This window comes from Rutilus rutilus, assembly GCF_951802725.1.
Source record: "Rutilus rutilus genome assembly, chromosome: 3".
Classification (NCBI taxonomy): domain Eukaryota; kingdom Metazoa; phylum Chordata; class Actinopteri; order Cypriniformes; family Leuciscidae; genus Rutilus; species Rutilus rutilus.
The window spans coordinates 57,191,073-57,216,984 of NC_140211.1; the positions used below are offsets into that span (position 1 = coordinate 57,191,073).

The 25,912-nt window shown below is 37.8% G+C and overlaps 2 protein-coding genes across 3 annotated transcripts; one reads left to right on the forward strand and one right to left on the reverse strand.

Annotated features, from left to right (window-relative positions):
- Positions 1-362: 362 nt before the first annotated feature.
- csnk2a2a (casein kinase 2, alpha prime polypeptide a) lies at positions 363-24,614 on the forward strand. Of its 2 annotated transcripts, none has more exons than XM_084404465.1 (12): positions 363-1,261; positions 2,640-2,751; positions 3,355-3,456; positions 4,937-4,987; positions 5,946-6,005; positions 6,085-6,168; positions 6,261-6,371; positions 6,973-7,074; positions 7,161-7,261; positions 8,030-8,178; positions 9,601-9,688; positions 23,837-24,614. In XM_084404465.1, exons 1-11 carry the CDS (start codon positions 1,161-1,163, stop codon positions 9,672-9,674), a joined length of 1,047 nt encoding a protein of 348 aa, XP_084260591.1. In that variant the 5' UTR covers positions 363-1,160; the 3' UTR covers positions 9,675-9,688; positions 23,837-24,614. The 2 variants fall into 2 exon arrangements, with proteins under 2 accessions (XP_084260591.1, XP_084260590.1); XM_084404464.1 differs by lacking the exon at positions 23,837-24,614 and adding an exon at positions 11,591-12,089.
- On the reverse strand, positions 15,880-24,167 carry kiaa0895l. Its single transcript, XM_084404463.1, has 6 exons — positions 23,402-24,167; positions 21,762-21,905; positions 21,543-21,675; positions 17,233-17,538; positions 16,281-16,378; positions 15,880-16,183 (listed from the first exon to the last, which is right to left on the reverse strand). The coding sequence occupies exons 1-6, from the start codon at positions 24,134-24,136 to the stop codon at positions 16,022-16,024; spliced, it is 1,578 nt and encodes a 525-aa protein (XP_084260589.1). The 5' UTR covers positions 24,137-24,167; the 3' UTR covers positions 15,880-16,021.
- Positions 24,615-25,912: the final 1,298 nt, after the last annotated feature.

Consider the following 25,912-nt stretch of genomic DNA (forward strand, 5'->3'; position numbering starts at 1 on the left):
TTTAATTGCGTCTAACATAAAAGTTTATTTACATATATGTGTGTGTGTGTGTGTATGTATATATGTATGTATATGTCTATATGTGTGTGTATATACTGTTATATATATGTATGTTTATGTGTACATATATACACACACAGTATATAAAAACTTGTATGTTAGATGTGATTAATTGCGATGAATCATTTTGACAGCACTACTTACAATCAATACTAACAAATGATAGAATTAAAATATAATTGTTAAAGCAAAACTGCTGTTCAGAATTCCACATTTTAAACATTCAGTTGCTGCTGTTTAGTGTAAAGCGACACAGCAACAATTCGGGGGCTTTTATTTTGAAAAAGACACCGGAAGTCCACACAGTATTTCCGATGACTCCATCTAAGAAGCGATAGCAAAATTCGCCAGGAGTGTTCGCTATCCTAGGGCTGATATCCGCCTACCTGTCAGCGGATCCCTCGATCACTTGCTGGGTGTAATTGCTGGATCACTGGGAGGAATTAAAACTCTCAATTTAAAGATTCATCGGATATCTGGAGACGCGCGTGTCGAAGTGGTAGTGGCCAATTAAAGCCATCCATCGATATCGCTAGCTTAGCGCCGTTATCCAGAGGGAACGGGTTTAAAGTGAAGCTGCTGAACCGCTGTAATGACTATTATAATAAACAGTGATGATCAAACGCTATTCGCACTCCGAGATAATCGATCAATTCGGCTGCTTCACGTTGTTTATGTTCCGTTTAACCGCTTAGCTGCATTCGGTGGGCTCGACAGGTATTGTTTTTAATTTTATTTAACGTTACAAACGGACACATCTGATTAGGCTGGTCATGAAATCCTTACTTTAGTTTTTTTTTAATAAACTGGCGGTCCATCAGAAAGCAAACCGGTTTCTGTACCGTTTCGGACGCTCTCTGCTTTTTGCTTTGGCTTTTAGTGGCGCGAGCGTCAGCGCGAGGTCATGCGCGCCGCCGCTGAGCAGCTGTCAATCACAATTGCTCGCGAGAGATCGCATTGAAGCGGCTTGCTACAGTGTTTTAGGGTACCATAATACTTTCTGCAGTGTTTCACGACTGAGACGGTCGACTTGCAGTCGTTTGGAGAGTCTCGTAGTTGTAGGTGGAGGGAAGAAGGCGTATCGACTGGCCAAGCCCGCCATGCCCGGTCCGGTGAGCAGTAAAGCACGGGTGTATGCTGATGCCAACACTGTGAAGAGCAAGGAATACTGGGACTATGAAGCACATGTGCCTAGCTGGAGGTACAGAGATGATAGTGTGAATGCAATTTTGGAAAACGTTAGGGATGCACGATATATCGGTATCGGCCGATATTATGTTCATCGTCGTTATCGGCCCGATAAAATTTGGCCGATATAATAAAGCCGATAAATAATTATCGTTCACCATCATGGTTTTGAATTGCTTTAAATATGATTGGAATCACTTCAAAAAAGGAAAATACAGGAAAGTGCAACATGTGCATTACAAGTCATATCGGTTACATAAAGACTATGATGAGAACTTTATAATTGTTTGCTTGTGACATGGCTTTTAATGGTGAGACTTTTGTTTTTGTAATCAGGCTCTCTAAAATTAAATAAAAATTTGGATTTATATTTATCTGCCAATATATCGGTTGTTAGATCTAAAGAATTATCCGTTATCAGCCAAAATTTTCATATGAGTGCATCCCTAGAAAAAGTACTGTGGTGTTACTGTTACTATTACTTGATTGACTACCATGTTTGTGTACCATAGTACATGCAGTTCATGTTTCTCAAAAATATTGAATGTATTTAGTCAGTATTCTTGATATCAAGAATTCAATTTCTAGTAAAAACAATAATTCTTGATATCTATAATTGTATTTTCACTAGTGAAATGTCACCATAGGCTGCCATTCAAATTCAATTGTTGATATCAAAATGTTGTATCTTACTAGTTTTAGAATTTCAGAAATATAATTATTACTAGTAAAAATCTTTAGATATCAATAATTATGTGGTTACTAGTAAAAATGTCTGTTCTTTATATCAACGATTGAATTGCTACTAGGAAAAAGTTTAATTTTTTATATAAATAATTTCATTTGGCACTAGTCAAATTACTCTCCAAATTATTGATATCAGAATTAACAATTGTAACATGTTGAAATACATTTACAGATATCAAAAGAATTAACATTTAAACTGAAAATTGAGTTCTTGCTATCAGGAATTTATATTTTTACTATTAACTAAGTAATTGTTTATATCAAAAATGATTTTTACCTGTAAAGAATTGTATTTCTGATTTGTGAAACTGGAATTTGAACTAGTAAGAATCAACAATTGAATTTGAATGGCAGCCTACGAGTTGAAATTTAATTCTTGATATCAGAATTGCTATTCTTACTAGTAAGAATCCCATTCCTGATATCAAGAATTAACATTTTAGCGAGTGAAAATTGAATTGTTCATATTAATCCTGGGAATGATTCAAAGTAAAATGGCTTGCCATGTCGACAAAAACATGAATGTGGTACGTCATGTCAAAAAGTCATGGTGTTGTTACCCCACAGTACTTGTTTAAAATGTTTTCATGTTTGTGTAAGTCATTTTGCACAGTTTTATTGATATGTTGCTTACTCTGATTCAGCAATCAGGATGATTACCAGCTTGTACGGAAGCTCGGAAGAGGCAAATACAGTGAAGTGTTTGAGGCCATCAACATCAACAGCAACGACAGAGTAGTTGTTAAAATACTGAAGGTAAGAACGCCTGCTCTCTCATCGTGTGACGTCTGAACATCAGGAAGAAGCAAAGGGATAGTTCACCCCAAAAATGAACATTTTGTTATCATATACTTATATATACATTATATACTCAACCTCAAGGTGTTCCAAACAATGTCTATTTTTCTCCATCTATTGAAATTGTGTAATTAACACACATTAAATATGGTAAACAAAAAAGCCAAATGTTTGCTTGGCGAACGAAAACCTTTGACGTTTGTTTTTGTGGGGCAAACATGCATAGCTGAGTTTACCCTATTAATGTGCTTTATGTATTTGAATATGTGAGTAAAATACTATATTAAGTCTATTCTTCATATAAAGCGATCAGCCCCACAGTGGGAAATGAAACCATATCCGTACGGGCTGAGCCCTTAATCAGAACGGGATTAAGAAACGGATTGGCTTTTGATTAGATTGAAAATGTTGAATTCATAGAATTTCAGTGGATGGACAAAAATGATGAGAGAATTATTACAAATATCTTCATTTGTTTCATAGATGAGCGAAAATCATTTTGGGGGAATTGTTATTTTTGTGTGTGCTAACCCTTAAATGTGTATTCTTTACTTTTGCAAGCCTGTTAAGAAGAAGAAGATTAAGCGTGAGATCAAAATTCTGGAGAACTTACGAGGAGGAACCAACATCATTCGTCTTGTAGACACAGTGAAGGACCCTGTGGTAAATTTGGCTATGTCTGTATATGCAACTGTTTTCTGTTTTTGCATCATTTTAATAAATAAATAAATATATAAAGTAGGAGAGAGGCCGCACTATGCATATATACTTTTATTTTATTTGTGCAAATAAAAGTATATATGCATAGTGCGGCCTCTCTATAATTCTAATTATCTAGGCTAGCACACTTATAAGTATATGCATTGAGTGAAGCCTGCTCCTATCCTCACTTAATAAATAAATATATATAATATTATCAGCAGGCCCACACAGAAACTGTGTCTAGAAATTTTGATACAATAAAATTTTGTGACACGATTTGCAAAGCCTTTTGTTAACCCTGTGTTGTTGCTCATGTGCTCATTGTCAAAAATGACAATTTCAATGAAATTAATGTACTATATTTATAGTGCGATAATGTTTTTCAGTTGACATTTTGTAATTTTAAAGGATTTTATGGTACTAAATTATATTTACGGAAAATGTATGATCCATTTATGACCTGTTATTCACGTTTTGAGCAACTTAAACTGTCGTAAAGTCTCTTTTTAAAGATAACACTTGGGCAGATTATTTTAAGTTAAAAAAGTGAAACTAAACAAACGTTATAGAACTTTAAGGTTATAATTTTGAAAAATGCACTAAATGAAATTAAATTAATATTTTCCAAAACATGTTTTACTCTAAAACTGTGAGAAAATCAAAGGCATAAATCTAAACAAGCCCAAATTTGAGGTTGATATCTCAAAAAATGAGCTTTCAGTAAGATTTGTTTGTGCGCAGTACCAAACGTTTCCACTAGACGAAATTCGTCTTCCGTTCATTTCCAATGTGGCCGACTGCAAACAATTCAACCGTGACTGTTTTTTTCAGGACCATTTAACCTCTCTGAATCATGTCCATGAATTTTTTATTTTTTTATTTTTTTTTCACAGAGCAAGTACCGAAAAGTTTTGTACCTTTCCGATGAAGTAAAAAAAAAAAAAAAAAAAAAACATACAACGAACAGCACCAGAGGGTTAAATATTCTGCCAAAATCATAAGACTTTTATCTACCCGTAAGAGTTTAGTATTCTCAGCTCTATTTAACACATTAGGAGTGTTATTTTTGCTCTATACTATGTCATTTTGTAGTATAAAGTGTGAATCGTGTGTTAACGTTGAAAATTCCAAACAGAAAATAAGCTCATACTAGACGATAGAGGTACGTAGTGCATAATGTATAGTGTATCCTTTGGGACACAACTGTTGTATGATATTTAAATCCATTCCAGAATCGGCAGTCCAATTATAATATTAGGGCTGATTCATGTCAAAGTGCTTAATCAAGGAAACCAACAGGCGGTGTCTATTTTTGAGTGTATGCGTTCCAGCTTAAATTTGCATTGGTTATACTTTTTATTTGATTTGATTTTTTTTATCCTGTTTAAGTGTTGTTGTTTTTCCCCCTTTCTCTTTTTCTTTCTGTTTTGGTATTCCACAGTCTAGAACGCCAGCCCTTGTGTTTGAGTACATCAATAACACGGATTTCAAGGTACCACTTTCAGTTACTACAACTATCAAACTTGTTAAACTGAGGATTTTCAACAACAGAAATTGGTCAGCTGAGCCACTTTGACCTGAAATAGTTGCTTGATGTTCTCACTGAGACTTTTAAGTTAATATTACAAGAATTTAACAACACATTCACTGTTCTCTGATGTCAGTTAAGGTCACATGATATGCGGGTAAACAAATAAAATAATACGTTTTTATATATATATATATATATATTAGTAATAAAAAATTTGTATAGTTTAATTACCGTATTTTCTGGAAAATAAGTAGCACTGGGATAAAATTGCAGTGTTGAGGAAAAATATATAAACAATATTTATTATAAATGCCAAGCCTAAACAAATTTACGAAACAAAAGTTCAGGCCAACAGACTATATGTGCCTGATTAGCTTTAGTCTTCTTCATGTCATTAAATGTACAATAATTTTATTAATTATTCATTAATTATGCAATATTTGACGATTTAAAACTGGGGAAACGCAGCGCTGTTTTACTTGATCAAAACAATCATACTAAAAAAACTTTTGGGTTGACTGTGTTGAAAGTTAAGCTAATGTTACTCTGTGCGTTCGTTCGTTCAGTGGCTGCTATGAGGCACTTGTTGAACATCGCAGTAAGCTAGATTGATATCAGAATATCATATTAATAAAAGCTGGATGACTTGTTGTTCAATGGCATGCAACTAATTTTAAAACCTTGTATGGCGAAGAAAATGCTGTATTACTGTTACTACAAATAAAGCTCTTTCTGATTATCCTGTTAGCGACAAAAGTGTGTTTTTGGGTACAGACATGTTACTCGTGGGAAACCAATAAAACAAGAGATTCCAGTAATAAGACTGACTGAGTTGAGCTATGTAACAATGATTTGTTTCCTGTCGATACATTTAAATGGGCCATTTAATGTCTCACATGATCTTGTTCTGCTTTTTTAGGATCTCTATCAGAGACTAACAGACTTTGATATCCGGTTTTACTTGTATGAACTTCTCAAGGTGAGCATGCTGAAATAAGATTACTCTTTCATGTGTTTTCAACAGGAGAGTGTGTTACGCGTGTGCTTTCTCTTTGCAGGCGCTGGACTACTCTCATAGCATGGGCATCATGCATCGGGATGTCAAACCCCACAATGTCATGATAGACCACCAAATGAGAAAGGTGAAGTCAGATACCAGCATTGTGGATTTGCTTTTGAATGTGTTGATCAGTGTTGGTGACCTGTTGTGTCTTTTTATTTGTACGTGGTGTAGTTGCGGCTTATAGATTGGGGTCTTGCTGAGTTCTACCACCCTGCACAGGATTACAACGTTAGGGTCGCCTCAAGGTCATATAAGGGACCAGAGCTGCTGGTTGACTATCAGGTATGTTGTGTGCTTCGCTATGTTATATCAAATACTTAAAGTCCCCCTGTAGTCAATAATTCTATCCCTTAAAACTCATCTTTGATCACCAAAATGACATATTTAGACGTTTATTCCGTGAAAAAATGTGTCATGCCTTAAAATATCTTGAATGTAACTCGACACCCTTGCCTCATTTAGTATTCACGGTTCTATGAATATGCAAATGAGCCCCGCCTCCACTCACTCACTCACTCAGCTCAGAGATCCACTCGTTGACGATCACACGTTGATCTGATTGGTTACAAGGTAGTTTGTGACGTCAGAAACACCAGCGATTTCTAACCGTCGCTTTGGTTCACTGCAGTTTTAAGGAAAAAATACTCAGCAATGGTGTCAACTTCTGAACTTACACATGATTTGTCTTAAAGCATATTAAAAACACCACACATACATATAAACAACATTAAAAGCTTGATTTACACCACAGGGGGACTTTAAGAATTACAAAGATGGTGCGCTCATATTATCCTCACTCATACTATGAATGGAAGAAAGTGCAACACGCAATATATTCCCACATTACCATCAGACATTGCAGTTAAATCTCCATGATTTGCAGATGTATGACTACAGTCTGGACATGTGGAGCTTGGGCTGTATGTTAGCCAGTATGATCTTCCAGAAAGAGCCATTTTTCCATGGTCAAGACAACTATGACCAGGTATGACTTATCATTCTTCTGTGAATACTATTGCAGTATGTAGTCTTAAAATATACAATGTGCTAACAGAATAATCTGTGCCGCAGTTGGTCAGAATTGCCAAGGTTCTGGGAACAGAAGAGCTGTTCAGCTACCTGAACAAGTATCGCATCGAGCTGGACACGCGCTTCAAAGATCTGCTTGGACAGTGAGTCTGTTAGTTATCTAGATTGGCCATATTTTGAGGTAGTGATGCACATAATGTCATAACCACTCATTTAGCTGCTATGATCAGTAATCAGTCGGATGTCAAAAAAGTCAGAATTGCGAGTTTATTTCTCATAATTCTGACTTTATAACACACAATTGTGTTATAAGGTCAGAATTGTGACATATAAACAGTCATTTTGCCTTAGAAATGGACTTCATAACTCGCAATTGAGTTTATATCCCACAATTGTGAGAAAAGATGTCAGAATTGCGAGAAAATAGTGACTTTATAACACGCAATTGTAACTTTATATCACACAATTCTTGCAATTCTGACTTTATTTTTCAGAATTGTGAAATGTAAAGTCAGAATTGCGTGATATAAAGTCACAATTGTGAGATGAAAAAGTGAGCAATTATATTTTAAAATGTTTTATTCTGTGGCGGAAACAAGCTTCCATAGAAAACAGCCTTGACTAAAAGGTTCATCAAAATGAAGATCGATTATAAACGAGAAGCTGAGCCCTAGTGTCCATAGAGCTGACATGGTTATAAGTTGTAGCTTATCCATGTTTGTGTGCTAGTTTCGACCCTTACGCTGTCGAAGCGTCGCCGTTTTGGTCAGTGATTTCGCACATCCATGCATTTAATCGGCCAAATATTTTCAGATGTCATCCCCAATGGCAGATTGATATACACACAGCTATATATTTTCTATATTGACTTTGCTAGACTGTTTTAATTTTGTAATCGTCTACATTTTCAGGCAGACACGCAAGCGCTGGGAGAACTTTGTTCAGCCCGAGAATCAGCACTTGGTGAGCCCAGAAGCTCTGGATTTGCTGGATAAACTCCTGCGTTACGATCATCAACAGAGATTGACTGCCCAAGAAGCCATGGAGCACCCCTACTTTTGTGAGCCAACTTACTTTCTTGCTCGATGGTGTTTTAAGCCCCCAATGGCTCCTTAGAGGCAGCTAACCCTACCCTCAACCTTAAACCTACCCATCCCCTCGCTGCCTGGAAGGCGCCGTTGGGGGCATAAAACACCAAAGACCTACTTTCTTCACTATGATTTATGAAGTTAATAAATGTGTATATATATATATAAATATAGATGCACCTCTTGGTGGAAATAAATGCTGTGATGTTATTTCCATCAATTTTTGTTCAAGATCTTGTATTGCCAATGCAAGAGTCCAGCGCTCTGTAAAGTCTCCTCCAGAACATCCCAAAGACTTTCAATGAATTTAAGGAGCCGATTAATGTGTGGAAATGACTCTTCATGCTCCTCACAACCATTCTTTCACAGTTTGAGCCTGATGAGTCTTGACATTGTCATCCTGGAATATGGTCGTGATGTTCTTCATACATGGTTGTTTAAGAAATGAAAAGCTGCACACTTCATCAATCAGGTTTTGAAGAACTGTTACAAACATATAACATGATAGAAACATAATAATCACTGCAATAATGATCCAATCATAGACTTAAGAATGATTTAAATCCAAACAGCCACTTTTTTTTTTTTGGGCCGGTCAGTGTATATAATCCTGCATCAAGTGAAATCACACATTGAAAACCACTAGGAAATTGTTTTTTCTGCATTCATTACTCATATTGAGACCATTTCTTAACTTGCTACCAGCATATAAGGGTTGGACAATGAAAGTGAAACACCTGGTTTTAGACCACAATGATTTATTAGTATGTTGTAGGGCCTCCTTTTACAGCATCATTTCATCTTGGGGAATGACAGATACAAGTCCTTCAACAGTGGCCAGAAGGATTTTGAGCCGTTCTTCATCCGGAACAGCAGCCAAGTCATTGCGTAATGCTGATGGAGGAACGTTTTCTGACTCGCTCCTCCAAAAATCCCCCAAAGCGGCTCAATAATATTCAGATCTGGTGACTGTGCAAGTCCATGGGAGATGTTCAACTTCACTTTCATGTTCATCAAACCATTCTGTCACAAGTCTTGCTGTGTATTGGTGCATTATCATGCTGGTACACGACACTCCCTTCAGGGTACAATGTTTGAACCGTTGGGTGCACATGGTTCTCTAGAACGGTTCAGTAATCCTCGGCATTGACACGACCAAGCAAAATAGGGAGTGCCATGATATTGCAGCCCAACAATTTGTCCTCTTTTGAACTCTGTGGATTGCAATATTTTATGTACAGCTATGATGGAATGTAAGATCAGTAAAGATTGGCACATATATATCATGAAACCTCCAACAGTGTTTCATTTTCATTGTCCAACCGCTGTATATCACCTATATATCCCTAGTTTCAGTATTGTGGTCTCCTAAAGATGTTGATGTTCTTCTATAGATCCTGTGCTGAAGGGACAGCCTCTGTCAAACTCAGAAGGCGCTCTGGCAATAAGCAGCTCGACCACAACATGATGGGCTAAAAGCAGGTAAGAATGATGTAACATCCGGTTAGGGGTGTGCGATATTGAGACGAAATGATAACTCGAAATATTCCGAGATTTTCTTAATAATTGGACGATATATTGCTGAGTGTGTTTATTGTGTTGGTACCTTGGCAGGTTTAGGACTGCTGTGGAAATCTGACTCCATATTCTGTGTGGTGGTCAGTTCATAGCAGTGACACAAATCATCTTTTCCAATAGGTTTAAATTGATTTTTACCTTTAGAAAGCCATTTGTAACCTAATTAAATGGATGCATCATCTTTTGTGTCAAATTCTTACATTTAATCAAATTAAATTAGAATAATAAGACACTATTGAGCTGTTACAATCAAATGAAATCAGTATCAACAAAATGTTTCTTTGTAATGCAGAGGAAACACAGAATGTGCATCTGAAGTGGCATTTAGATGCATTTACACACAGTTTAAAGGGATACTCCACTTCTTTTGAAAATAGGCTCATTTTACAACTCCCCCAGAGTTAAACAGTTGAGTTTTACCGTTTTCGAATCCATTCAGCCGAACTCCGGGTCTGGCGGTACCACTTTTAGCATAGCTTAGCATAGATCATTGAATCGGACAGGACCATTAGCATCTCTCAAAAAAATGACCAAAGAGTTTCGATATTTTTCCTATTTAAAACTTGATTCTTCTGTAGTTACATCGTGTACTAAGACCGACGGAAAATGAAAAGTTGCGATTTTTCTAGGCTGATATGGCTAGGAACTATACTCTTATTCCTGCGTAATAATCAAGAAACTTTGCTGCAGTACCATGGGTGAAGCAGACGTAATGATATGACGCAGCGCCTGAAAATAGGTCTTAATAGGTTAGACAAACTTAGTCCCGGTCACGTTGGAAGTTACCGAGCTGGGGACTATTTTCAGGCGCTGCGTCATATCATTACGTCTGCTTCACCCATGGTACTGCAGCAAAGTTTCTTGATTATTACGCAGGAATGAGAGTATAGTTCCTAGCCATATCAGCCTAGAAAATCGCAACTTTTCATTTTCCGTCGGCCTTAGTACACGTCATTTTTTTGAGAGAGATGCTAATGGTCCTGTCCGATTCAATGATCTATGCTAAGCTATGCTAAAAGTGGTACCGCCAGACCCGGAGTTCGGCTGAATGGATTCGAAAATGGTAAAACTCAACTGTTTAACTCTGGGGGAGGTGTAAAATGAGCCTATTTCCAAAAAAAGTGGAGTATCCCTTTAATACAGATCAGAGGGACATGAATGCATTTACACATGCATAAATAAAGTTTGTATGTTTTAAACATTTTTAATGTTGAATATTGATATTTTGAAATGAAATATACTTTAAATGTGAAATTAAAACTGCCAGTAGGTGGCATTGTCATTTGAGATTCATTCAAGCTTCTGATTCGTACAGGAACGAAGCATTGTAGTGAGTCATCGAATCATTCATTCAAACGATTCGTTCATTCGGTAATGAAACAGCCGTGTGTTGCTCAGAGACGCAAATCAGTCCTGTGGTTTTGTTCGGAACTATTTTCGTTGGCAAAATGTTGTGTCTAAAAAGTAAGTCGCTTAATTTTAAATTATTGGTTATTGAAATGTTGTATAAAACCAATATCACATTTGTAATCATGCTGATATTTGGAGAAAAAACGGCACTCTTCGTGTGATATTGATTAACTATGTGAAATTATATAAATCTAAAATCCTTATCTTGAATATTGAGGGAATTAAAAATGCATTTTAATAGACTGTTTTTGTAAAGTGTCGATAATGTCAGATCACTCATCGTTAAAACAACGCGATATTATCGTACACTATAGATATCGCACACCCCTACATCTTATCTAAAATGTTTTGGTTTTTTTACTGATATCATTCATTAATTTAGAATCTTTCTTCTAGGAAAACCTTTTTACCTCAACATGTCGTGCAGAGACATGCTGCCTTTCAGGTGTGAAGCTTCAGTTTACTGGAGCAAGAAGTTATTAAGCAACACAAGACTTGTACAGAATGAACACAATGGGCTCTAGTCCTTCTCCTACATTCACTTTGTATTAGTGCTGCTTGCCATCGTTATCTAGGTACCAAACTGGTGTTTTTTGTTTTTTTTTCTATTCCCCCCCTTTTGAGTTGGACATCTCCATTTCGTTTTTGGAACAACACTGAATTAAGCTATAATGTTATGAGAGGGAAAGAATGCCTGCTCTTTCCCCATGATTCTCAGGCTGTAGATGATTGATGGAGGCCCCCGATCCTGGTTGCATTATGTTCTGGAAGATTGTGTTGTTCAATGACTTGCCCTGCTGATATGAGCTCAGATTATAAACTATAGTATTGTCGGGTATGGAGGCTTTACTGCAATTTATTGAAAATAAGATATATTAAATGAAACTGTTTTTAATCAGTCTGACCTGGTTTTTTTTTTGTTTTTTTTCATAACTTTGTGATCATCAGCTGTGAATGATTACGTGAAAGGCAGTTATTCTCTATTTCAGTGTTTCTGAACTCCCTGAAACGCGTCTCCATTGTAGTCTTGAGTTTTCTTCCGGAAACAAACACGTCACAATATTCCTAATTTAAATATTTAATACGCAGAATAAAGGGGCGGGGCCTGGTTGAGTTAGTTAGTAGTAGTGTGTTGAAACTGGCGGTTATGGTGAGGGGCGGGACAATTCCCAAACACACTCAAAAGCGCTCGACCAATCACAACACACTGATCCGGCTGACCAATCAGAGCACAGTGTGCTTTTCAGAAGGAGGGGCTTCATAGATGAACTAAACAGGGGTGTGTTTCCCGAAAGCATCGTTAGCCAACTATGGTCGCAAGTTCCATCGTTATCAGCATTTTTAAAACGAGTCAGTGTTTCCCGAAAAAATTATTCCAACGAACATTCGCAAACAACATCGCCAAGTTGTGTGATTGGAACGACAGCTCTCGACCTGTGGTTAGAAGCAGAGTTTGTGGACATTCAGTACAATATATATAATTTATTTCGAATACATATAAATGTCATTTATGTATTTTAGTTTGTCAAGAGATTTAAAGCACGGTTTTTGAAGAATGCGTACGTGCTCTAGTACGAGCATATGATTGAATCTGGAAATAAAGTAACTGGGAAAAAAAGTGAGAAATAGTCCTCAGATGCCATGTCTGTAATTTTTTGCAAAATATCTGGCAGTAATTCGATCTCAAACGTCACAAACTACCTTGTAACCAATCAGATCAACGTGTGATCGTCAACGAGTGGATCTCTGAGCTGCTGTGAGTGAGTGGAGGCGGGGCTCATTTGCATATTCATAGAACCGTGTATACCAAATGAGGCAAGGGTGTCGAGTTACATTTCAAGCTATTTTAAGGCATGAAGAATTTTTTTTCAAAGCAAAAATGTTTAAATATGTAATTTTGGTGATCAAAGATAAGATTTAAGAGATAAAATTGACTACAGGGGGACTTAAAGAAATTACTCCACCACCTGCGTGACATCATTAACCAACGTGGTTGAATGACAAATTTGCGACTAGAGTTTTGGGAAACAGTCGTGACTATCGAGTTGATCTCTTCAATGATGCATCGTACGATGGTAGTTCAGCAGCGAGTTACGTCGTTGTACGGGAAACGCATCCCGGAGCATTACTGGGAAGAGCTGAACAATGTCAAATATAGGAAAAATATATATTTTCTTAACATTCAAGCATGAATACCTAAACAAAGCCCCAAAACAAAATCAAGACTTTGTAAAAGGGCATATCTTTAATATAGTGAAAATTGAATATGTTGTACTTAAAATTCAGCACTCAAGACAATGATTCTAGGGTCTTCAGTGTATAATTTTAATAAGATAACAGCAACTTATTGTGAAATGTGCAATATTCGTGCAGTACTGACAATGATAATAAATACAAATGGATATGTAATTTCAAGCATATAACATGACACGACACATGAGTTTTGAACCCAAATAAGGCACATCCACATGACCTCCTACTTTTCTTCCTGAGTCCGTCACAATCTTAACATGCACAGTGAGGAAGCTGGCCAGCTGGACTGCGTTACACAGGTACGAAAGGCTGAGGTTACCTACGAAGGTGTCACGTCACATTAGCACGGGTAATGAAGACCACCAAGGGTGCTCTCAGAAGAACACTGATTATCTGTAGATACAATAGTAGCACTTCATAAGGCCTGATTAGAAATAAAAAAAGTGACAAAGGAGGCCATTTTTTTTTTATTCATAAGAGATTGTGGAACTGGTGACCTTATGAAGCTCCGCCCCTTTTCCCAGTAGCACCTCCCTGCAGTACACGATATCCAGGGGGCGGAGTTGGCTCCAGATATAAGGGGTGGAGATTGGTGGGTTTAGGGATCAGGGGGTGGAGATGGGTAGGTTTAGGTATATGTAAGGTGGGAGGAGTTGGATCTGGATCCAACTCCTCCCCCTGGATTTCGTGTTCTGCAGTGAGGACCATCTCCCTTTTTCAGCACTGCGCTCGTTGTCTTCCAGTTTGTAATTCCACAGCGTGAAGGTAAGATCTTACAAAATGTAAAATCTTCCCTCTCTACTGACATTCGTGACATCTGCTTTCAAACATTACAATACCCATGATAACTTTCCTTAACTCTACAATAAGTAAATCCACTTCACCAGCTAATTACTCTTCAATGGCGATGCCATAGAAATATTTCCCACAAAAACGGAAGTTCAAAGACAAAATTCTAAAAATCTTGTTTCTCTGGCGCATAAGGTCTATAGGCCCACTAAGTTGAAAAAAATGCATTTGCTACTGCGTATAAAGCTAATACCACAGACATTCAGTGCTTAACGTGAATACAAGAAGCAAATAATAAATACATAAATAATAGAGAAACTAAAAAGGAATTCACTAGTAGAAGAACCTCAATGAAGTGCTCATAGGTTCACGAGTGAATTCCTATATAAATACTGTGTCAGGGTGGATTATATGATTAAGTGCTGATATAGTTCTGCCTTGTGTGTAATATAAATACTAGCTAGCATGATAGAATATGCCCATTACATTATAAATGCCATTAAAATGCTACATGACCATCTTTCAGCTTCTCACGAGTATGGCGGAGTTCGGAGTGGAATACTAGTGTGTATTAAAACAGTATGCAATGCAATAGACGTTGCGTCCGATGATCTCTGCATTGTACGTTTTTAAATCGGCACATAACATCCCATTGAAATAATTAGGACTTTTAGCAGTTGCATTATCCTATTTTGTTCAGTCTGATCAACTAATGAATCAAGAAAGAAACGACGGTTCCGTCATAACACTGAAAACCGGGTCAAGTCAAGCCCATTGCGTTACAGTACTGACTGTATACTGCACATTTTAGCATAATGTACTTCATCCTTCATGTACAGTATTCCATGCATTCAGAAAATTTGCATACTGTGCACAGTAGAGCTGCACGATTAATCGTTAAAAGATCTCGATTCAAACACAGGATTCGGCTATGTCTATTAAACCTTTGACGGTATCCGCACAGTATCATTATTCCTGTTTTACAATAATTAAAATGATCTCAGATAAATGTTTATAGGTCGGATATAAACTCTGATGCCGATGGTAGCGATCAAAATCAGTAACTTGACGCTTCAAATAAAGATTGTATCATTACATCGTTACACCAGTAGGTGGCGACAAGTGACTGTTAAAAAATGCGTTTGTCATTGAATCGTTCATTCAAGAGATTCGTTCAAAAACACTGAATCATCCAGAAATGAAACGAGTGAGTGAGTCATTGAATCATTCACTCAACCTGATTAAAAATTAAAAAATTAAAAATTTTATTTATAATTAACTGCATTCTAGTAAATTACGTAATATTTTTAGTTGTCTAATTAGAATCGTGGGAGAATCGTAATCTCTATTTTAAACAAATAATTGTGAATATCAATTTATCCAGAATCATGCAGATCTAGTGCACAGTATACCACAAAAATAGTGAGTATGGTAGTACGCTATTCCGAACATACCTTCGGTTTGCAAGAATCCAAACATGTCTTTCATGCCTGAGATTCATGTTGTTTTTACAAAACAGACAATCATTGTATTTGTAAACAGACTTGCTGAGTAATATGGCACTTGATGTAGCAAATTACTCCATCAATCATTGGACACAACCATGCTGTATGTAATACTTTTTTATGGATGATCATCATGAATTACGTTTTCATGATAAACCATCCAAGATTATATCAATCGTACGTTTTAAAAATCCCAGTTTTGCAGACACTTTTTTTTTTTGGCCTGGGAAAACCTGAAAAAATGGTTTGGTGGATTGTAAATGGTGTCCGATCCAGATCTTCATGGAATGAGCTCTTGAAGCTCCGCGTCACTCAGTTCATTCACTGTGACAATGTGGTCGAGGTGTTGAAGATAGCGCTCTTCATCCTGCATGAAGTGAGGAATCCTGGTTCTCTTTAGTACGGCCAAATGCCGAAGTCTCTCCACATCTTCATAGGAAACCTAAAAACAGGAAATACAGAAAGTGGTATGTGTAAACACATTCTTAAAGGGATAGTTGGAGTATTGCATTAAAACAGTTAGCATTAATAGGACCTGCCTTTCCAAGAGCGGTTAATATCTTAAAATCAATGTTCCTCCTGTGGCGTAAAATCCTTAAAATTCCATCAAGGTAGACCTGATCTTTACTAAAGCAACCTGTACACACACATATGCAAAAACATATTAGTTACAAATATAGAGAGGCAATATGAAACCAGAGAGTAAAGTTTGACACACACACAAAAAATGTTTTGCATGTTTTTGCTAATATGTTTCTAGCATGGTTTATTACATTGCTACCATGTTTTTAACATGTTGATAACATGCTGCTAACGGTTTAGGATGTTACTAGCATGTTAGATGTCTATCTACAGATAAACAGATAGACCGATAGATATAGATTGATAGACCTATAGATAGACAATAAATAGATATGCATATACCGATGGATAGACAGAACAATAAATAGATAGATCGATAGACTGATAGATAGATAGATAGATAGATAGATAGATAGATAGATAGATAGTTAGATAGACTGATAGATAGATAGATAGATAGATAGATAGATAGATAGATAGATAGATAGATAGATAGATAGATAGATAGATAGTTAGATAGACTGATAGATAGATCAATAGATAGATAGAACAATAGATAGATTGATAAATAAATAGATAGATAGACCGATGGATAGATAGAACAATAAATAGATAGATCGATAGATAGATAGTTAGATAGACTGATAGATAGATAGATAGATAGATAGATAGACTGATAGATAGATCAATAGATAGATAGAACAATAGATAGATAGACGCAGACAGAAAGACAGACCTATAGATAGATAGATAGAACAATAGATAGAGAGATCAATAGACGGATGGATAGACAGACTCAGAATAGTAATAAAAAGCTTAAATAGTAGATCATAATGTTTGCTTTCTCAAGAGCAATAATCTTGCATTCCACACATCTCTCCTCAGCTCTATTCTTGGCGATTATCTCACCTGGTTTTGAGGTATCAGTCTGTCCTCGTTTGGCGCGCAGGCAGTATTCCCAGCGAACAGCGGGATCTTGGACGAAGCGAGCGATGTGTCTGAACAGTTGGCTGAAGCTCATGCAAGTGGCGTGATGTACAGTGTAGTACAGCAGCGCGGCGCGCCACAAGAAGGGCTGTTTCCGTAGCAACACACTGTGGAGACTCGCGAGACCCTCTTCGGTGGGATTCGCTGGTTTCAGTCCAAACTGCTTTCTCCCGACAGAAGTGGCCCACGGCTGCAAGCTGTTATTCACACCCCGCAAGTAATGTGTGCCTGCGAGGGAAAGGCATTCAATCGCTGGACCACAAAACCAGTCACATGGGTACATTTAAGATGTATACATCATCTGAAAGCTGAATAAATGAGATTTCTATTGATGTATGGTTTGTTAGGATAGGACAAGATTTGGCCAAGATTTGAAAATCTGGAATCTGATGGTGCAAAAAAATCAAAACACTGAGAAAATCTCCTTTAAAGTCCATTTATGTTCCCGATTGTGCCGCATTCACTCACAAAAATAAATGTTATATATATTTACGGTAGAAATGTAACATGATCTTTACTTAATATCCTAATGGTTTTTGGCATAAAAGAAAAATCGATAATTTTGACCCATTCAATGTATTGTTGGCTATTGCCACAAATATACCCGTGCGACTCGAGACTGGTTTTGTGATCCAGGGTCACGTATGATTAACACTGAAAAATGATCAATTACCAACTAGATCCTACCAGAAGAATGTCAATACAATATTACAAAACAACAACAAAATAAAGTGTTTTAGTCAGTCCAAACCAGCTGTGACCCAACAGAAACAAGCGTTGTCCGTCTAAACCGAAGGCTGAAATGCTGCGCAATGTGACAAAATGAAGCCGATTAGAACTGATATCTCATATACTATATATATTGCTGCTGTTATGGAGAATTTTTGTTGGTCAAAACCTGGAAATTGGTTGAGTTTTAGCACTTCTGGTTCCATCAGCCTAAGCAGTGTTAATTTTGACAGCAAATTTTGATTTAGTTTTCGTCATATTTTAGTAATCTGAATCGCTTTAGTTTTAGTCGACTAAACTCGAATGGGTTCAGTTAAATTGTAGCCTAACTCCTGTGACATATAACATGTCATTATTTATCTTAAAATTAAATAAAGCCACTTCCCATAAAGAAACAAAAACATGTTTTATTTATTATTTTGTTATCTTATTTTTAATTCTTTATGTCAACTTGCATACAACATTATTCATTCTTTCAAGCAGACATATTTATTTGCACACATTTCCTATAGATTAATTCTTATTAAAGCTGTTAAAGTTGTTGAGTCGAGCATTAATTGATTTTCTCTTTTACTTTTGTTGTTTGATTAACATTAATGACGAACATTTTTTTATTTTTCATTAATTTAATGACTTTTTTTCACTTAATTTGTCCTTGTGTCTGCTGTACGTGTTTTGCAGCACGCCTCAAAACTGCGCGTCTAATGATGATGACCTTGCTTAATCAACCATCGATAAGTTTTATCAATTAAATTATGAATCAATCGCTGATTAATCATTAGCAACACTAAGGAACTTTTCCTCTTCAGTCCCCCTTCAGGTTGGAAGCGGAGTTGTCCATTACCGTTGTCGTAAATAATTTAGCCTACCGCTGCACGCTCACTGTTTATCCTTTAAAATGAACGACGTCCACAGACAAGGTAGAGTATGATGCATGATTTTATTAAAGTATGATGTATTGCGACATCAGAAATGAAGAAAAACTAAATAATGACTATTGTAACGCCTGCCGTAAAGCAAGTCAAATTTGTAGTTTCTTATGTCTCATTTGAACTACAGAAACGCGACCTGATCTGGCAAACTTGCATAGTGCGGTTATAGCAGATATAGGGCCGCAAAGCGAATGCAGAAGTGCCTTTCACCCTGTTACGACCTGATGAACCACTGATACGATTTTTATTTAAGGTAAAAAATAATCTTTAGTGTTGCTTTAAAGGTATGCGACCGCGGTGTAGTTATGTAAGAATCTTTTTGATGGGATTTTTTTTTTTTTCTGTTGCAATAATCCAATTAGGATTTTGTCAAGGAACCAAGATGATGCTAAATTCTGCACCATCACTGCAGCTCTTAATTATAGTGTAGTGTTTACATTTACGCTAAACGTGATCGGGTTGATGTGCGCGTTTATATGTCACAAGATTCAAATCGGAGTATGTTTTTTTGACATGCACACACTGAACTAATATACAGAGTTTCCTGCTGTTTGTGCATAATAACTATTCTCCTACATTGGTTCTTTATTTGTTTTAAACAGCAGACTTAATATTTATCCATTTCTGGTCATAATTTGGAGACCATGAGCAAATGAACCGTTGTGCCGCTGCTTATATTGATCACGCAGTAAAAATGCCCAAAACCAGTCGTCTGTGGATGAGAATCCGAAACAAGGACTGGTGGGCCGTTGTCCTGCTCCACTTCACAGTCTCTGAGGGATGTGAGAATTTTCCCGAATGACGGGATACTAATTAATATGACACCAGAGCCCGTCTACGGAGAGCCTGCCCACTCCCTATTAAGTCCTATTGTACCGAATTTTGGTTCTAGTTCCACCAGAGTTCCTCTGGGGGCGATCGCCCATGAGTGCAAAATGAATGGGAGTCTATGGAGCTAGACGGCTAAAGAAATCTCAGATCTGATTGTAGATTTTGCAAGTTCAACATGGGTTATAGGTCGAAAGTTGAATGAACGAGTACTTATGTCCTTTCGATTTCTTACAGGTTGAGTTGTTGTTGCCCACAACACGCTAGCATTCTGCTAATGAACGCTGATTGGTCAGTGAAGGACTGATTACGACCAGAGATACCGCTTGATGGCATCGTGACATCCGAAGCTGGACCAGAAACAAACAAAACAAAAACTCTTCTAGCACGTGTATTTAGCTGTGTTGTCGATGCCTCGAGAGAAAAGAAAGTGCAGAGCGCGAAAGCACCAAAGTGAGTGAAGGATTGCCGTAAAGCAGTATCTCTGGTCGTACGATGTGTATGACGTCATTGACACTTTAAAAGACTTTTTAAAGCAAATAAGTGACTCTAAAAAATCTAACACCCAGCAATGTGTAATTTCTTTGCATCTCCTTTCGAATACAACATTCAAATTACTAGACAAAAAATTATATCCTGAGAAAAGTGGATTTTGAGGGGTATAGCGCCATAGACCTCCATTCATTCTGCACTCGTCCTGTGAGCGCCCTCATGTGGAGCCAGAGTGGAACTGCAACCAGTTCAGAAGCCGGAAGTTTCTGAGAGTGGAAGATCTCCCCTTATTAGACATTCTCTGATGACACTTTATTCAACAGGAAGAATGGTTCGTTCCGCGCATCATACGTCATTACGCTAGTTTAACGTCATTGCACATGCGCAGTCCTTTCAGTTTCGGTTTTCAATCCGATCAAGTGTTCACATGTTTTCTCGATCGGATTACAAAAGGAATAAACCACCCCTTTCAATCGGATCGAAATGTCGTTCGGATCGAGCTCAATCTGATCGATTAAGGCGTTTACATGAAGGCTTTTCAGTCCGATTGAGCCGTCGATCCAATTACTAACGGATTATTTGGATGCATGTAAACTAGGGCTGCACGATATTAAAGAAAAAAGCGATATGCGATAACTCATTAAATAATGCGGTATACGATACGATAATGCTTCAAGTGTGTAAAATAAACTTAAATTATCTTAAAAATATATTTAAAATGATATAACCTACATACGCGTTTCACATTCTTTTTGTGACAAGAAAATATCCCTACAGCTTCTGAAAGTGAACATCAGTGTTTTACTGTAGCGTAAGAAGTGTTATTTTAACATCAGTGTAAACCACAGGGTTCAGGTTATCCTACATTAGGGTTATTTAACAACACAAACTGAATAATCAAATGTAATAATAAAACACTGCTTAGTTTTCACTGTATGAATTAAATATATACTAATTCTTATTAAAGCTACAAAAGTTATTCAGCCGAGAGCAGCGAGTGATTTTCTCTTCGTCTTTTGTTCATGACCCCAGTTATTGCAAGCCGTCGCGATATGCATATCACGATAGATACATTTGCGATATTTCGATATATTGTGCAGCCCTAATGTAAACGTAGCCGATGTGGTCGGGACTACCTAGCCCTACACAACAGCGACATGAATGAAATGACTGACAACATGTCCTGTTGTTCGTCACAGTCAGACTGGTTAGGACATGACTTTCACAGTCAGTTTAGGTTAAAGTTCATACCAATCTCATGTCTGAGCATGCCCTCAAGCCAGTGCTGGCGTGCTCCTGACAAGTTAATAGTTAGTGTTGGTCGACAACTCTCCACCATCATTACCGCCTGGGACAGAAGCTCATCGGAGAGACTTACAACCACCTGTGGACAGAATCTGACATTACTATTCCTGTTATTTGGCAGGACGCTAATAGACAAGCACGTATTCTCAAATGATATCCACACACCTCACCGACACAGCCCTCCTTCTGTAGGTACTTGCGTGTGGCGGCCCACACTTGACTCTTCGGTAGCAAGTTTCCGCCTGTGACCTCTTCAAAGTTTTCATAGGTCTCATACTTCTTCAACACACACTCCATAATCCCAACTGCCTAGAAAAAGGCATGAGGTAAGACCAATGGCAATAGTTTAAAGACTCAACCAGCATTATGGCTGCGTTCCAAAACCTAGCAAGCTGCCAATATAAGCAACATTTTAAGACATAATTGCGCTTAGAAGAAGAACATTTTGAAAAAAATAAATAAATTTGAACGGTACGTTCATTTACAGCCTATTTTCACCACTAAACTACTGTATTATTTATGCATTATGGTTTTGTACTGTTGCACGCAATGCATTGTGGGCTTGTCTAGTGCATCTGAAGCAATTTGAAAGCAGATCACCAAAATTAAGCAGCATATAAATCAAAACTGCCTAATGTTACTGAATGAAATGTCGACCCAGGACGAGCTACAGGAGCTTTAGGGGTGTTGATGGACTCGATCGACTCCATCTGTGTTTTGATTATCGTTCTGAATCTTGATGATGTTGATTTAAAAATAATGCATGAAGCTAGAATAAGAGCAGAGGATCTATTCTTTCTTCTGATGCATGTTCAGATATTCATACCACAAAATATTCTGGCGGTCATGAAACTTTTGTGAAAATGGTCAAAAATGCTGGCGCTGGCGGGGAAAGAGTTCATTTCCAACCTATTTTGGGGTTCCCTTTTTGACCCAGGGCAAAAATTGGTTTCTCGTTAATCCACCATTTTAGAAGGCAATTGACCCTTTGCTAAGCCATGCCCGAAAACCGCCACAGGCCAATCGTGACTTAGCAACCGTAACCAGGCGCGGGAGGTCTGGCAAGCTTTCGAACGAGGGAAACATGCCGAAGAGTTGTGCTTATGAATTGTGCAAATCTGATACCCGGTTATCCTAAAAGTTTTTTTTTTTGTGGGACGCCCCATTCACAACTAAATGTCGACAGGATTAACAAAAACACCTACGTTTGCTCCACGACGTGTGAGCGGTAGCCTGGCGCGCTAAAAATATAAGCGAGAGAATGTTATCATTGCAAAGTCGTCAGGCTAATGTCCTGTGTTTATTCCACAGGATTTATGGATAAACTGTTTGATTTATAATTATTAGATTATTTTCAAATTTCACTCACCCTGCTGTGCATGAACAGCTGTTCCTCAGTTTGTGTGTTTCCCATTTGAATGGTCAGCGTATGAGGCGGCTGTTGCTTGCGTTGGGACCTATAGGCTTTAGCTTAAATTTTGATTAAATTATTCTCTAATCGGTTGCATATTATGTCGTGGATATATCCCTCGCACGCAAACTGCAGTCGCTTTAGTCTTGCTCTCTCAGATATTTCACCTGTTCGCCCAAAATTACTAATCATCTCCTTGGGAATGTCTGACACCGGTGCATACATACTGTAATAGACGTGCCAGGCGCGAAAGCTTGTCAGGCGTAGCAACAGTAACTAAGGAGGGCGGGGCTTAGCGAAGGGTCAATTGCTTACGGAGGCAGTTGACAGTAAGGCGGCTCACTAGTTTTTGGAACAGATACCAATTAGTGTTATTTAGATTTAAAATATATACCTGGGACAGAAAGAGACCAGAGCCCTCTCTGTACTTCTCCAAAACACTGATGGGCTCTGGAGGGGCATATTCAAACTGAGGCTCATACTGATAGTCAGACTGAAAAAAGGTCTGACGCTCCTGTTCCAGGTTTGTGGGACGAAGAGCCACAAGGAGGCACGGCCCACGAGGTGTTGAAGGCGAAGGAAGGGGTCCGATGCCCCTGGCAATATGTGGCAAAGAGGTCGCAGGTCTCATTTGACCCCTGCCAGAACGCAAAGGCATCGTGGAGCTCACCGTACATGTGCTCTCACTCCGTCGAAGCCAGTTTCCCGGCCCTAAACTAAGACTTGTCAGGCTTCGCGTGGGTGGAGAAGGGCCACCGCTTCGCCACGGTGGTTGAATCACCTTCCTAACTGGCTGCGCTGCTCTAATTCGCTGTGGTTTTATTTCCAGACTAAGAGGCCTTCGACACGGTGGCTGTTTGGAAGGTTCCCCAGTTTCTCCTTTATTTCCACCGTCCGTCTTCTGGAGCCTTCGCTGAACCTGGGAGCCGCCGTCCCGAGAGGTACAAGGCTGCGTGTGTGGCCCATTGTGGGTCGATTTGTCTCTTTGGGTGATGCTGCCGGTCCTGGCTCGGACTGGTTTGGGTTTCTCCGTGCTGGGCTCTGGTTCTAACATCTCTGAGGCATTGTTTGCGAGCCCTCCTCCTCCATTAGCCTGCTCCATGCAGTTCTCACCCAGATCCAGCACCATCGCTACATCCACACCTCCGTCCAGCAATGCTGCACACCTGAAGAAGAAAACAGATCACTAGCCGATTTAACACAGCAATTACCATAAAATGACCAGAATGAAAAGAAAAACATACCTCCACTTTCTGATTCAACAGTTTCAAGGCTGCAATCTAAAAAATGCTTGGTTTTTTAACCCATGTTTGGGTCAAATTTGTACAAACCCAACCACTGGGTTTAAAAATAGTACAATTGTCCATATTTGACCCAAACATGAGTTAAAACAACCCAGCATTTACATTGAGCGGGCCAAGCCCCTATTGTCCATATTTGACCCAAACATGAGTTGAAACAACCCAGCATTTTTTAGAGTGCAGACATTGAGCAGGACAAGCTCCACCCCCAATATACACAACTGCCAAATTTTCTATGTATTGTTATCATTATGATCACCACTTTAATGAGATCAGATCACTAGCCGATTTAACACAGCAATTACCAGAATGAAAAGAAAAACATACCTCCACTTTCTGATTCAACAGTTTCAAGGCTGCAATCTAAAAAAAAATGCTGGGTTTTTTAACCCATGTTTGGGTCAAATTTGTACAAACCCAAAATTGTCCAATTGTCCATATTTGACCCAAACATGAGTTAAAACAACCCAGCATTTACATTGAGCGGGCCAAGCCCCTATTGTCCATATTTGACCCAAACATGAGTTGAAACAACCCAGCATCCCACTCAGTATCTGCACTCTAAAAAATGCTGAGTTGTTTTAACTCATGTTTGGGTCAAATATGGACAAACCCAACCTTTGGGTTTAAAAATTGTCCAATTGTCCATATTTTACATATTTTACCCAAACATGAGTTGAAACAACCCAGCATTTTTTAGAGTGCAGACATTGAGCGGGACAAGCTCCACCCCCAATATACACAACTGCCAAATTTTCTATATATGGGTCATTGACGAATAAGGTTTTTAAAAGTGTAAAAAAATAGAATGGAGATATAACTATATTTGAAACCATTTTTTAGTTTACCTAGGTGTTAACAATAAGATTGTGTGGTTTGTACAATCAATTAACACTGTTTTTTGTCATTTTTCACAAGATGGAAAAGATTTGTCACCAAAAAAGTCATTCGGTTTAACCACTGATTTGAAAGTTAAAAACTGATTTGACACTGATGTTGAGATAGTATATAGTGTGTACCACAGAAGAAATATGAAATAAAATTATCACTGATCTCATAAATGTAATCATTTATTGGACTACTCTAAACACTCCAACATATTCAAGTAAAACACTGCACAGGGAAAGGAGAAAAAAAAAGAGCCTTATCTGCTTTATATTTGTATTATTGTAGTTCCTTTAGTTATTAAAAACAATATTATTCCATTTAAATATTTACTATATCGGTTTTACCGAATGACCTTTTGACACTTCAAAATCTTTAAAATACCTTTATATGTAGAAAAAATATAATTAAAACCTTTTGGATTCAGTAAAAGAGATCAAGTTGTACTACCTTACATACTTTGGATGTTATATATTTGTTTTTTTATTATTATTAAGGCCTTTGGACAAAAAAATGACCCGTCACGTCATTGACCCATATTGTAATCATTATGATCACAACTTTAATGAGATCATTAGCCCCTTTCACACAGCAATTACCATAAAATGACCAGAATGACGGGTAAATACACAAACATGCCGTTCACACAAGCAACGGCATTCTGGCTTTTTACCGTTAAGAGTCGGGCATCAAGTTCGATACTTTTTAGGCACCCTGAC

What these genes read in the sequence shown, in the direction of transcription:
- csnk2a2a (XM_084404465.1), top strand. Translation starts at nt 1,161, where the DNA reads ATGCCCGGTCCGGTGAGCAGTAAAGCACGGGTGTATGCTGATGCCAAC. An exon ending in ACACAGTGAAGGACCCTGTG is followed by an intron (nt 3,457 to 4,936) that starts GTAAATTTGGCT and finishes GGTATTCCACAG; the next exon opens with TCTAGAACGCCAGCCCTTGT. An exon ending in TCAATAACACGGATTTCAAG is followed by an intron (nt 4,988 to 5,945) that starts GTACCACTTTCA and finishes CTGCTTTTTTAG; the next exon opens with GATCTCTATCAGAGACTAAC.
- kiaa0895l (XM_084404463.1), bottom strand. Translation starts at nt 24,136, where the DNA reads ATGGTGCTGGATCTGGGTGAGAACTGCATGGAGCAGGCTAATGGAGGA. An exon ending in AGGAGGGCTGTGTCGGTGAG is followed by an intron (nt 21,676 to 21,761) that starts GTGTGTGGATAT and finishes TTCTGTCCACAG; the next exon opens with GTGGTTGTAAGTCTCTCCGA. An exon ending in TATTAACCGCTCTTGGAAAG is followed by an intron (nt 16,184 to 16,280) that starts GCAGGTCCTATT and finishes TCCTGTTTTTAG; the next exon opens with GTTTCCTATGAAGATGTGGA.